Here is a 14,878-nt window from a genome sequence, read left to right on the forward strand (position 1 = left end):
CTGATGGCAAGTTGAATTCGTTCGTGGTCTATTACATGTCTGCTCACATCTTATTTAAAGACCTTGGTGTGACTGTGGATATTTGACAGGCAGTTCTGAGGGTTGAAGGGTTTGATTTAGCACACAGCATGGTCCAAACTATGAGTTATCACATCATTTCCCTTGGTTATTGAAGGGTGGAGTGGAGCTCCGGGAAGGTGGGTGGGGCTGCAGCGGTGGGAGGAGCTTGGGGAGTTTGTTGGACTGAGCTGAATGGCTGTGGTGTCCTGAAGAGTGGGCTCACTGGTCTCCATCTCGAACACGGCTCCGCCCATCCTCATCAATGGCCAGTGGTCCCGTCCGGAAGACAGCCGAGAAGTCTGTCCGATGGGTCGGCGACTGCAGATGCAACACGCTCCAAAAAATGAAAAGGCCACCAAGAGGAGGATGGGTCCGATGATGATGGGAGGGTTGTTTAAGGGGAGGAGTTTAGTAAAGGCAAGAGCACCCACCAAGGTGATGTTAATGCCCGCCAACATGATGCAGAGGCCGCAAGCGCAGCAAAGAGCCGGGGAAGGCAACCCTGGAGAGCGGAGCGCCCTCCTCTCAGCTGACTTCTTAAGTCCAGTGCGGGCATCTTCGTTAGAGAAAATCATCCTCCAATATTTTTGACCTTCTCAGCCACTGCATAAAACAGGAGAAATGAGAGAGAGAAAACAAGGAGGAGAGCAATAATGAGTATTATAGCAATGTGCTGGTCCTCAAACATCCGCCTGCCTGTTTGTGGGTTATGTCAGCACCAGCTCTGGGCCGAGCCAATTCAATTAGTGCCGTCAAGACCATATGAGTCTGATGATGTGAAAGCTTTGGCTGTGAGGAAATTACACTTCCATAACTTTATTACTTGCAAGACATGTTATTGTTTGCATGACAAGGCGTAACGGTTATGTAAATGTTTTAATCGGATGTTATGTCTGAATAAGGAATTTAATCATGAACATCATATATACACATATTCCACAATTACAATTTCATAAAGTAAACAATCTTTTACATTTATGCATTGAACTGATAGATTTTATGATAGATTAATTTTATTTAAATTTTGAATCTGATTATCCATATCTATCTATCTATCTATCTATCTATCTATCTATCTATCTATCTATCTATCTATCTATCTATCTATCTATCTATCTATCTATCTATCTATCTATCTATCTATATATATCTGTCAGTTGCTTTAGACGTTCTGGACTGGCAGTGACCTACTACTTTATATACATTTAATCTAAAACAACGTTTTAAGATATTCAATCTATATAAAACATATTTAAAGTCAATAATTTAACTGCGGGCGGCATTACTCTCGTGTATCTTGCATAATGAGCCAGAACGATTCCCAGCTCTTCAGGTAAAAATAAGTTCGTCTGACTTTAAACTCACCAGAAGATGAGATTTCGAAGAGTTGCCCGGTGTTGTCCTGTATTTTAACGAATCTTCAGGAGTTTCAGGTAATGTTATTTCGCTCTTCAACTTCAGCCGCTGGAGGAGCGCATCGTTTGGCTCTTGGAGGTTTGTGATGGAGCGACTAGGCTGAGCACTTCACAACCGAGTCATTCCGCTCATCACCGCACGGGGCGCTCTCGAGTTCCTCATGAGTGCTCTAAAGATGAAACCTGTTGTCCTCCTCCTCCATATTAATCTTCAACGCTTTCAGGTCTGGCTGAAACATTACAAATTACATGATGCATCATATCTGCTCACACACGGTTTGTAGAATATAAATTCACTTGGAAACAACGTTACAACTCGAGGTACTCGTGATTGACACTCATATCCAAGGACACACATTCTGTCTTCATCTCCTCCACATGGCAGACTGAGAAATGATGAACACTCTTTTCAGTGCAAGAAAGCCTTGAGGAAAGGTTTAAAGATAGTACACTCCTCTCCTCTTTGTCGTCTATGCTTTTCTTTATTGGGTTTATTTGCGTTCAGGTGCTAACAGTGAAGATAAACACTGACTGTTCATTCAGGTCATTTACATGAGGTACATTTTGCAGGGAATAATTAAAAATAATTTACAAGATGGACCATAATGTTCTCTGGCCCTGTAATTAAATATAAAAATGGATAAACCTATTCCAGAAGTACACTTAAAATCCATCATCATACTTTTATTCTTTAAAAAGAACCAAATGTTTGCAAAGTCGACAGTTTTTTGAGCAATGAATTTTTCCATGATGACACTTGTGATTTCTGGATGGTGATAATTTAATTGAGAGCAGTGTGACATATTATGTCTAGCTAAGGCCTGGTTTCACACACAGGGCTTATATTAAGTCAGGATTATTACATTTAAGTAGCTTTTATGAACGTGCCTTAGAAAAATTGTTAAAAAAAATGTTTTGTGTGTTGTGTGTCTTGAGACGTCTACTTTAAGATATGTCAGTGCAACATGCTTTCAGTTAAAATAGCTCAAACATGCATTTTAGTCTGGACTTGGCTTGTGAAACTGAGGGCATTACTATGTAAACAGCATTTTGTTTTGCTAATGGTGATGGACAACAATCATCTTTTATAATAATTTGTAAAATGAACTAGTGATGGCAAAAAGTGATTAGGTATGGAAAAAGAAATGAACAGTTACAGGTATACAATTTCCTTTACAGAAAAAAGAAAACATATTTTAACCTTAAATCTTCATGATTGGCAGATTTTATCAGTGTAATCATAATCATCAAATTCAAAATAAACTATTTCTATTGCTATCCACAATGTTTAGCACCCCACATAAAAGCAGTTAAGTGATCGTTACAGTGTACAGTACACTGCTGTATTACATCTTAAAGACTCGAGTATTAGCCAGGTTTCAGTGCAAACTGCTTTATTTCTCAAAATTGGAAAACCAAATGAACACCTCAGATCTGTTCCAGAGTGCTTAGGGTTTAAATGGCCATTCCATAGACATCTGAATTTAGACTAAGATACTGCATTACAGTATCATACAAGCACAGAGTACTGAGAACCATTAATATGAGGTAGCGCCCTCTAGTGTCATCCCTGTAAATGTTTCCCAACACATTCTCAAATCTACATACATGGATAACCACTAAATTCTTACCATTTCATACAAGTAGCATTTTGAGCAACAAATAACAGAAAAAATAACTGTGCATGTTTTATAATTTGATAATACAAAAGACAACTGAGAGGTCATTTAGTTATTTTGCTAATTAGGAGCTCTGCCCTCCAAAATGGCACAATTTCCACTGAATGCAAACTAAAAATATAAAACTTACTCCACCTAATAACTGAGTCGGCTGCAGAACGGGCTCACTGCCCTGATGCATAGAAAAACACTTCACATTTTCAATAAAATAATGTTCAACACTCTAAAAGACACTAAGCAAGAACCATGCAAAAATATACATTAAATGAAAAAATATAATCATCTGAAAAGACAAAAATACTGTGCAATATTGACTAACTGTTTGAGCTGAAAGTAACTGGTCAAACGTCTATAATACCTCATGAGCACCCTCATTAAAGCAGCATACCTCTTGATGGTGTTTCCATACATAATGATACACTTCATCACGTATTTCTAAGATATGTTACTGTTAGGCAGCATGGCTTTACATAGCTCAAATAAACCAAAACATTATTCACTCAACAATAACTATAAACACTAGACTTTTGTTAACACAAAAACAAATAGAAAATAATGGTAAAAAGTGACAAAGCAAGAGGTCCAGTGCTTTACAGTAACTTAAGTGTTTTTTAAAAAAAAAAAGTTAAAATAAATGCTAATATAGATTAAAAAGCCTCACTGATGTTTTTACATTAAAATTAAAGCATCTGTTAATTCCCTTAGAGCTCACCCTTTTTATATCTGACTGTAAAACACCACCAACCATAAATATTTGGTAATAAATATTTGAAAACAAAAACAAATTCTGATGTCTAAAACACCCAAAACTCACATTACACAGAAAGACAATCAACCCAAGTTGTAAATGAATTAGAAACATCTGCATGTTTTTGGTTTGTATACTTAAGGTTAGTCTGTTCCAGTGCTACAGGTTGGTAGCACTGAGCTTGTGGTGCATACACACGTGTGTTTGCTTTACAGTTCGTTCAAGAACCATTCCGTTTGCCAGAGAATGTACTTGTATGAAGGGTTGTAACGCTGGAGCACTGTGGACTGGGAAGGCATCAGGTGTTGGCGCGTAGTGCTTGAGACTGAGCTCGGCGACGGGCTAATCTGGAGTTGGAGGGAGGAGAGAGCCTCATGGAGCAGACGACGGCACAGGAGTCCTCCTGCTCTTCCTCCTGCTGGGACAGTTGCCGATTGAATGCGATGGCTTCAGCTGCGAACTGTGTCAGGTCTTTAGTGCTGCAGTTCCTGTGGGTCCAACCAGAGCGACGGTTAGAAACATCCCAGAAACTGAAAAATATACTTCACACTGAATCAAATCAAATACCTTTGTAGAACACGAGGAGTTGAAAGAACTCTTTCAGGTGCATTCTGTAAAATAAAATACATATAATATAACTATATATATATATATATATATATATATATATATATATATATATATATATATATATATATATATAACTATATATATATAACTATATATATATATATATATATATATATATTAGTTACATTTTGTTTTTTATAATATACACTACAGTTCAAAAGTTTGTGGTTGGTAAGAATTATGTTTTGAAAGAAGTCTCTTTTGCCCACCAAAACTCCTGTTTATTTGATCAAAAATACAGTAAAAACATTAATATTGTGAAACATTAATAATTTCTATTTGAATATATTTTGAAATATATATATGAAATGTATTTGTGTTATGGCAAAGCTGAATTTTTGCATTATTACTCCAGTGTCACATGATCGTTCAGAAATCATTCTAATATGCTGATTTGGTGCACAAGACATAAACATTTCTTATCATCATCAATGTTGACAGTTTCTTATTAAAATCAATGTTGACAATCAAACAGTTGTGCAACTTAATATTTTTGTGAAAACGCAATTAATTATTTTATGAAAGTTCAAAAGATCAAAAGCATTTATTTTAAATAGATTTTTTTTGTTACAATGTAAGTCTTTACTGTCACTTTTGATCAATTCAATGTGGCCTTTCAGAATAAAAGTATTTTTTAAACTTTTTTTATTTATTTAATTTCATTTAAAAGGTTACAATGCACAAAAGTAAAATTATTGTCTACCACACTTGTTCATTATCAGAAATTCCATATAGTTCAAAATCAAAAAGGCTTCAAGAAAACTAAAGAGAGCAGAAGACTCACCCCCTGCACCCAGGGATGCTTCAGGACCTGGGCGGCACTCAGCCGTAGAGTGGCATCTCGCACAAGCAGCCGCGAGATCAGATCTTTGGCACCGGCTGATATCTGAGCCCAGACTCCATCCCCAAATTCATATTTCCCCTCCTGAATCCTCTCAAAAAGGTTGTTCTGAACGGGAGACAACAACACTTTAAAGGTCTCTACATGGATAAAGTGAATTCTGTACATACAGTGCTATGCATAAGTTTAGACACCCATGCTAAAGTTGACTAAAAAGAGGAATAAAAAAATCATCTTTTGGAAATTGAACTTAATGCCTTAATTTAAAAAAAATAGGAAAAATCCAACCTTTAAGGACACCAATTTTCTTTGTGAATGAATAATGTATCGTAAATAAATAAATGTTCTTCCTTAAAATACAGGGTGCATAAGTCTGGACACCCCTATGTTAAATTCCCATAGAGCCAGGCAGATTTTTATTTTTAAAGGCCAGTTACTTCATGGAGCCAGGATACTATGCATCCTGATAAAGTTCCCTTGGCCTTTGGAATTAAAATAGCCCCACATCATCACACAGCCTTCACCATACCTAGAGTTTGGCATGGAGTACTTTCCATAAGATCATCTCTCAATGCAAATCAAACTAGCTATTAGGCTAACTGAAATAAAACCATGCCAATCTCTAGGTATGGTGAAGGCTATGTGATGATGTGGGGCTATTTTAATTCCAAAGGCCAAGGGAACTTTATCAGGATGCATAGTATCCTGGATCCATGAAGTAACTGGCCTTTAAAAATAAATATCTGCCTGCCTCTATGGGAATTTAACATAGGGGTGTCCAAACTTATGCACCCTGTATTTTAAGAATATTTATTTTTATTTAAAGAATATTTATTTATTCACGACACATTATTCATTCACAAAGAAAATTGGTGTCCTTAAAGGTTGGATTTTTCCTAATTTTTTAAATTAAGGCATTAAGTTCAGTTTCCAAAAGATGATTTTTTATTCCTCTTTTTAGTCAACTTTAGTATGGGTGTCTAAACTTATGCATAGCACTGTATATTGGAATTAGCGTGTGCCTTACCTGGCAGGCACGACACATCTCTCCTCGTTCCCAGCCGCAGTTGGTGCCGCAGTGGCCAGTGAAGGGGGGGCTCCCGCTAAGCAGGATGTAGAGAATGACCCCAAGGCTCCAGAGGTCACAGCGCTTATCATAGAAAGAAGCCTCATCCGTAAAGACCTCGACCACCTCGGGAGCCATGTACTCTGCTGAGCCACACTAAAGCAGAGAACGCACCTCTCAAACAGTGCTACTCAACACGAGAACACTACTATAGCACAGTTCTAGCGTGCGAAAAGCATTGAGAACAAATCTGAGGTTGTGTTTACTGGTGTGGTGAGCTCAGGTGTGGTTATGGGGGTACAGGCACTGTTCAGCTTTACTCCACTGCCAAGGTCAAAATCACAAATCTTCACAGGAGAAACCTGAATGAAAGCAACAAACTCATTACAGTTAAGACTGGCTAGATTTTAAACATACATGTTCTACCGATCAAAAGTTTGGGGGTGAGTGATATTTAAAAAAAAAATTATACTTTTATTTAGCAGCTAGGGATGCATTAAAATGTTAAATCGAAAAATGCATTCAATTGACAATAGAGACATTTATAATGTTACAAAAATGTTCCCATTTAAAATGTTCTTTTGAACTTTCCATTCATCAAAAACAAAAAAACACTGTTTTCAACACTGATACTGATAATAAATGTTTCTTGAGCACCAAATCAGCATACTAGAATGATTTCTGAAGGATCATGTGACACTGAAGACTGGAGTAATGATGCTGAAAATTCAGCTTTGATCACAGGAATTACAAATATATATTCAAATAGGTTAGAGTTCATTTAGATTAAATAGTTAGAGTTCATTTAAATTGTAATACTGTTCCACAATATTACTGTTTACACTGTATTTTTGATCAAATAAATGCAGACTTGCTGAACGTAAGAGACTTCTTTCATTTTTTAGTTCTTGCAGACTACTCTCTGATATTATTTCCCTATGTGTATTCAGTAAATGCTACAGCTTATACATGATTAATTTGGTTAATTTTGCATGAGGTACAGATATTTCCTTACATAACTTTTTAATCATGAATCATACAGTTTTTGACATAATATGCATATATGTACATGTAAATCAATACTTTTAATGTACGTACTGAAAACAGACTTTTATTGCTGCTCAATATATGATGCTTTTGACAGAGAGATTAGGGGAGGAGGACAAAGTAAATGTTTCTAAAGAGTGTTAAGTGCTTATTAAGAATGTAAGAGGACGAACTGAAGGTTTCAGGCAGGTCTCTGCTTATCAGTCAAAATCTGCATGACCTCTGTTGAACAGTTTATCTGAGACACTCAAAAGCAAGGCTGTAGATAACTACTGAGCACAGGCCCCCTCTTTCCATCATACTCTTGGTAGAAGACATATTGTTCCTTTTCTCTCTTTTCTGTCTCATGTTTCAAGTTTAATCTGCAAATGCTGTGAGAACTTGGTTATATTGCTTCTTTCTGTAGTCAAGGTCAGTAGGCCTGGGGAGAGTCTAGGGAGTCAGATAAAATGTTTCAAATTAAACATTATTTACGCATATAAGGTAACCATAATATGGGATGATGAGGAAGAACAATTTGGATGAATATGAGTCAGAAAGCCTTATGATAATCTGTTCATTTATCTAATCATCTTTGAAAGTCTTTGTTCTATGATAAATTAAAATGTATGATTTTACTGAATAAAATGTGTGGCTTTCTGAGGTATGTTTCGCTTGTAAGAGAGACTCTGGATCGCGATTTCAGACAAATACAATTTCAAATACATTCTAATTTTATCAATTACCATTGAGAGGCCTGGTTGAATTTTCACCAATTCTCCAAACCCTAACCCTTATAGCCCTGCAGACTACACAAGAGGGCTTGTCACACTGCACCTAACCTCGGGTCATCGTCGATCTAAACCCTGCCTATGACCCCAGGTAAAGGAACGTTTCAAACTTCTAATTTAGAAGCGGGGTTAGCACTGCTTTTTACTTTCACACATCGTCACTCACACAAGTTTGGCACTGCATGACGATATGTGAAACGATGCAGGGAGAGAATATTACAACTAGATGCTTAACGTCAGACACCCATCACATGCCTCATATTCACATGCTTTGGACAGTCACAGAAACACGTGTTGTATAAACAGTTTCAGAGTTTGAGGGGAAACATGTCAAATGGTGATGGAAAACACGTTAAATGGAGTGAATAAGAGTTTCATTGTTATAGTCTGAAAAGTCCATTCAGGAAAAACTTGATAGTACAGTCTGCAATATATAAATGAAGATGCGCAATACTAGAGCCTTTATTTAAACAGGGCGAGTGCGGCGTTCGTCCAATCAATGACACTGACACCGCAAATAAATAATAAGGATGTTAACCCAGGGTTTAGAAATGTATAGTGAGAAGAGTCATCTTATAAATAACCAGATTTAATTGTAAACCCTGGGAAAATTTCGAGCAGTGAGAAACGTGAAGCAAGACAACCCAGGATTCGGTTTACCTGGGGTTTAGAAGACAAAATGGATGCATTACCTTATCAGTATATTCACACAGGATATTTTCAGGCTTAAGGTCCCGGTGAGCGATTCCTGTGGAAAAACACAAACAAGTCTGAAGTAAACCGATTCGCACGAGTCATGGTCAGTGGGCCGCAGAAAAAATCTACAGTAGTTCCAATAGTGTAGATTAGAACTATTGGCTAAAGTACCCGGATGTCGGCGTGTTCGCACCGCAGGAACTAGGAATGATTTTAGTTTAGTTCTAACTCTTTTGGAGGTACCAATTTAGCTCTACTTCAGAGTAAGGTCTAAACCAGCACTAGGAACCGTGACGTTAGTGTACGCGGATTGGCCAAACGCACGCGAAACACCAGCACCCGCCATTTTTAAAACAGCTATATGTAAACACACAGATTATAGCCTATATATTTACTCCCCAGAAACTAACTATACGAACATGGAAAACAGTGATAGATGGGCCACTTAGCCTTTACGCGGGGGAGAAAATCCAACGCAACTTTGAGGGGACCAAAAACCAAACATAATTATGTATTTCTGCTCAGCTAGCAACACGGGACATCAACCACACAGTACACACTAATAACTTTTCATATACTGTCTACTTTATATGTATAACAGTTCTAACTAATAACGTATTAGACAAGACTGTTAGACAGATCGTAAACTATAATGAACACGGAGAATGCGAGCACGGTTTGTTTGCTCAGGCTCAAGGTCCGCCACGCCGTCAAAATAAGTCACAAGAACGAGCACAACAAAGTCCTACTGGCGGTGCGAATGCAACAGGAAAACGTTCCTATGGGAACCATTAGTTTTTGGAGAACCACCCAGGTGGTTAGTTTCTAGAACTATCCGGTGCGAAAGCCCCTATTATTTACCTTTGTTGTGCAGAAAGTCCAGTGCATGTACTATATCCCGGACCACATGACTAGCCTCTCTCTCATCAAAGTATTTTCGTCTCTGGATGTGTGTTAAAATGGAACCTGAGAGGGAAAAGAGAAAAATAATCTGAAGAAAAAAACTAACTGAAATTGAGACTGCATTTGTATTTCATTACAATATAACTGTACCTCCACGTAACTTCTCAAACACCAGATAAAAACAGCTGTCCTCTTCAAAAAACTGAATGAGCTCCAGAATGTTCCTGTAAAGAACACACAATGGATGCAGTTGTGCAATTATGTATACTACTAACTACAATCAAGTATTTATACAGTAATTTTAATATGAAGTACAGTATTTTCTTTTTATTAAAGTATAATGGTTATCCACTTGTTAGGTCTGACACCACTGTTTCCGGGTAAAAAAAAAAAACACTTCAGATTCCAAAAGCAAACACCAAAACGTGCTAATATACACTCAAGGCATGCTGTAATACACCGGGAAAACTCATGATCCTAACCTTTATCTCCATACCCGAATCAATAGACTCGAAGCGTGAACTAATCAATTCTGTATCCGGTACCGACTGCATAGCTCAGTTTATGAAGATGTCCCGGGATAAACGAAAGACTCAGATCAGGAGGAGAGGTAAACTAACAGACTGCATAGCCTGAAGACCCAGATAAATAAATTAATTGTTTCTGTTTCTCATAATTTGGCCTTTTCCTTGCATTGCAATTTTTTTCTCATTCTAAATTTGAGGTGTTTGTGGAATTTGGCTATTAACATGTAACATTTTAAATACATTCTGCTGAGATAAACGAAATGACCCGAAAAAAAGATTCATTCATTTTGATTAACGAGATTCAAAGATCCAAGTCAGTAAAATGATCCGAACTTCCCACTACAAGTGGAGAATTGGACACGGAAACAGAATTCGATACGTCAAGAATTAACAAGCGGATATTGGAATATGATCTTACTTATTTCCTTGACACTGGTAAAGCGTCTCCACCTCTCTGAAAACTCGGCTGCGACTGTGACCAGCTTTCTTCTCAATTATCTAAGAAACATAACCACACAAGGTTTATCACGTTTGTTTGACAACGAACTAATGCAATATTTATCTAAAAACCCTCTCACCTTCACAGCATACTCATTGCCATTCTGTAAACACACACAGCCCTGGACTTTAGCATAAGCGCCCTGACCCAGCAGCTCATCCGTCAGCCTGTACAGATCTACAACACACACACTTCTGAGTTGACTCATACCTTACCCAATCAGGAAACGTTGTCAGGAAATGCAATCAAACATCCTGAAGTTATGATGGTGCATGATAACAAATCATGAACATTGAATAATGCTGAGAGTAAACCAAATAAAGACCAGGAACACAATATGAGGAGTAATAGTTTTTTTTTGTAATGTCCTTATATTGTAATGATGGTATAATACCGCTAAATTTGCCTGTGAAACTGTCCGCGGCCCGAGTTCTGCGTTTCTTCTTCCGCCGTGTAGCCGTGTCCGTGATGTTGATTGGCTGACTGCTCTCCATTCCTAATCCTAAAGTAAAAAACACAAAACCACAGATGTTATATGACAGATCTTGGGTACTCTGTAAGAATTTTCTTTTTGAAATGATTTCAAGATTTGAAGGATATGTTTTAAAATGTTTAGCCCTAAGCAGCTGTACCTGCGGGGGTTTGGGAGGCACTGTTGGGGGCATGAAGAAGCGGGCCACGGTTCTCCACTTGGCCAGATGCCAGAGTGCTACTGGTTATCTGAGAGAAAAAAAGAGAAAGAGAGAGAGAGAGATTTACGCTTAAAACAAAGTGATAGTACACAACATCAATGTTCCAGTGCTTATAGAGACAAATAAAGTGCATTTCACACACTTTTTCATTATTAAAAACTCAATAATCCATATTCACCTTTCAGATTTCACTTCCAAAATAGTCATTCTGTTTAAAAAAATACAACCGATAAATCTTCAACAGGCAATTTTCAGTCCATTTATTTTGCTTTACAAATTCAGTGGTTAAAATCCGTCAGAAAATGCAACATTTCACATCCGGGAACTGCAGGAACAGCAGTAGAGTGCCGAAGCATAATCCCCACCTGCTGTTAGTCGATCTCAACAGAAAGTCCGGAAGTAAAAATCCCATTCATTTTCTCTATAGTGGAATTCATTTTGAAGGATAACAGATCTACTGTGACCTACACGGCGGCTAATCAATGGTAAACGCATTTGTTGAAGTCATTAGCTTGCATTATTTTATAGTTTATCAGTGGAATCCTGCAAATAAATCTCCACCAATCAGAGAATGACAACAAGCAAATCATGCCAAAAAATAACTCTTTAGCCCCTATCCAATCCAATGAAGCACTATGATTGACGTAATTGAGTCAGTCTCTCTACACTCTCAAACTACTTACATTTTGTGTCTATTTTCAAAAAATGTCTATTTTCAAATATTTTTTTGCGTTGGTTTAGTTTAGTTGGAGTGAACAAGAGCCAGAGTTTGTCATTGACAAACATGCATGACAATGTATGCGACTATCTTCTTTTTTGCTTTATATGCTCCTCCACGAATATTTAATGTGCATGACTAATTATCATCATATTTTAATTTAAAGTCGGCATGAAACAGAAGTCCTGTCTTCTCTATTGTGACGTATATCCGAGTAAACCGGCTTCTCAAACAGGAAATAATTTAGGGCTGGGCTTGATTTTGTCCATTGAGAATTGACTGAATCATCTGATTGTGGTTTGCTGTCATTGCAAGAGGAAGTGGGAAGTTATTTTGATTAAGGATTATGAGGACACATGCTTTTTTTTTTTAAATTATGATATGAAGGGATAAACCATAATAAATACTGCAATATTCCCAAAAAAATTATTTCATGGTGACTTTAAGTTCACTTTGATGTCCTGTAAACATGAACTTCTATCATAGAAAGAGGAAGTGAACCCAAGCTCTAAAACTTGCAGTGTGCTCTTATCAGATTTCTCACTCTGAACAAGCCTCGCGCATGACTAATGCGTTTCTAAACATCTCCCCATTTCCACTACGAAATACATGTGCAAGCTCTGCTTTACAGTTTGAGACTCACAAACAAGTCAAAAAGCCCGTTTTAAGGCAAGTCGCGATACTTGGCAGTACCTGACGAGAGCAGTGGAGCGCCTGAAGGTCCGAGAGCTGAAAGAAAACACAGACACGATCATTCCAGAAGCTGCGCGAGACGGAGCCGTGACAGCGCTCGCGCCGCAGGGAAAACTCGTGACGTCTGCTCTTAGTGCCACATACGTACGTTTGTCTTCAATGTAGGTTGAGTGAAATCATGCCAAAGATATTAGTGTCGTGACATTTGGTCAAGTTCTTATCACCTGGCTTCTGAGTGGGAAATCCAGCAAACTTAACATGATATATTAATTGTATTACTTAAATACAGAGAAATAATGAGAACAAAGGAGGATTAAAATGATATGGCATATTTACGAAATTATATTAAATAACGCTGATTGGGTAATAGGCGGGAATATTGATAAGAGTAGCAGCGGGCTGGAAAATAGCATATTTAAAGCAACAGTAGCTGCTACTCAATGCTGATTGACCGTTCATTCACAAATTCTAGCAATATCCCTTATGACTTTCTTCTGTATTGCAAAATAGTAGGTAGAATGATAACATTGATCACCATTCACTTTAATTATTTGAAAAAGAGATGCAATGAAAGTGAGGAGTCTGAGGTTATCTTTATGTTCCACGAAGAGTCAGTTTGTGTGAACATGAGGGTGAATAAATGACAGAATTCGTTTTTTGAGTGAACTGTCCCTTTAAGAGAAGAAGAACATGAACTTAAAATGAGTGTTGAAAATGAGTGTCGAAAACAAGCAACAAGTGTCAGAGAACCGAAATAGTGTAGCAATGTCAGCAGAATTGTGACAGTGCTAAGTTAACCGAAGAAATGTTCTTTCTGAGTAACTGAAACTCATAGTTTGAATACATATAACTCGCGCTTACAGAATTAAGTAACGTTACAAACGTTTGTTTTTTGCGACCTGGCGCGAACCGAGCGACCCAATCGATGAAGCCACTTTATCACATGACACAGATTACACCAGCGAGCTGGAGATATACCTGACCTCATGTAAAACACTATTTATATACATATATAATATTTATATTAAAAAAAAAAGATTCAAACCTGAAAATTGCGGCCGAATGAGTCTAACGTTAGCTGTTCAGTGAGTGCCTCCGCCATCCCCGCTGTACAGCACCGCAGCAGTGAGGAGGAGGAGGAGGACAACACAGAAACCACCACAACAGCACCACCCCAATCGCGCCAAACCGCCCTCCTACTGATGGTCACCGAGACTGCGGTGTATTTCAAGAGGATGACGGGTTGGGTCATGAATATTAATCAGGTTGCGTGACTGGACGAACGAGGGAGATCACGAGGTGACGCAAGCATGGCCTAATGAATATTCATGTACGAAGACGTAGCTGCCACCAGAGGGCTATACTACCACGTTTTTATGGGAGCAATACAGGACTTGTTGTGTCGGTCAAATTAAATAATTAGACTCATACAGTGAAGTGAATACAACTCTTTTAAAGTAAATGCTGACTACCGTGTCCGTATGAGTCCCTATAAAGGAGTTATATAATTGGATGATGTGGTGTATTTATTTATCAATGCTAATCTGAATTCTCTGCCGTGAATGTTTCCCACTCGGGCGTTTGTCAGCTGTTCATTTCCTTTAAACAGTGTTAATTTAGAAATAATTCAGTTCTTTTTAATCCTAACCCTGCATAAATCAGGGTTGCCACAGGCTAATCAGAAACCTGGATATATCAGTGAAATAGCCAAAGCCTGGAAAATACATGGACATTATGAATATCTTATTAATTCCTAATATACAGAATATACATTTTCTGTTGTTTTTCAAAACATCAGAGCGTTTGCTCTTGTATAAAGTATATTGCTTGCAAGCAATAGTGAACTGTCCTTTGTAACTCGGTTCTTCTTGATGAATCTGTCAAACCTTACTCA

At 37.7% G+C, this 14,878-nt stretch overlaps 1 protein-coding gene across 3 annotated transcripts; it reads right to left on the minus strand.

Moving 5' to 3' along the window:
• Nucleotides 1–1,940: 1,940 nt before the first annotated feature.
• On the minus strand, nt 1,941–14,179 carry mknk1 (MAPK interacting serine/threonine kinase 1). 3 transcript variants are annotated; one of them, XM_081357006.1, is made up of 13 exons: nt 14,030–14,179; nt 11,514–11,601; nt 11,276–11,383; nt 10,961–11,058; nt 10,801–10,880; nt 10,006–10,079; nt 9,814–9,918; nt 8,949–9,004; nt 6,706–6,801; nt 6,401–6,595; nt 5,317–5,481; nt 4,470–4,513; nt 1,941–4,390 (listed from the first exon to the last, which is right to left on the minus strand). In XM_081357006.1, exons 1-13 carry the CDS (start codon nt 14,084–14,086, stop codon nt 4,201–4,203), a joined length of 1,356 nt encoding a protein of 451 aa, XP_081213132.1. In that variant the 5' UTR covers nt 14,087–14,179; the 3' UTR covers nt 1,941–4,200. The 3 variants fall into 3 exon arrangements, with proteins under 3 accessions (XP_081213132.1, XP_081213133.1, XP_081213134.1); XM_081357007.1 differs by lacking the exon at nt 14,030–14,179 and adding an exon at nt 12,985–13,106 and having other exon boundaries at nt 2,846–4,390; XM_081357008.1 differs by lacking the exon at nt 14,030–14,179 and adding an exon at nt 11,752–11,784 and having other exon boundaries at nt 2,846–4,390.
• Nucleotides 14,180–14,878: the final 699 nt, after the last annotated feature.

Source organism: Scardinius erythrophthalmus (genome assembly GCF_964197995.2).
Source record: "Scardinius erythrophthalmus genome assembly, chromosome: 25".
In the NCBI taxonomy this organism is placed as follows: Eukaryota; Metazoa; Chordata; class Actinopteri; order Cypriniformes; family Leuciscidae; genus Scardinius; species Scardinius erythrophthalmus.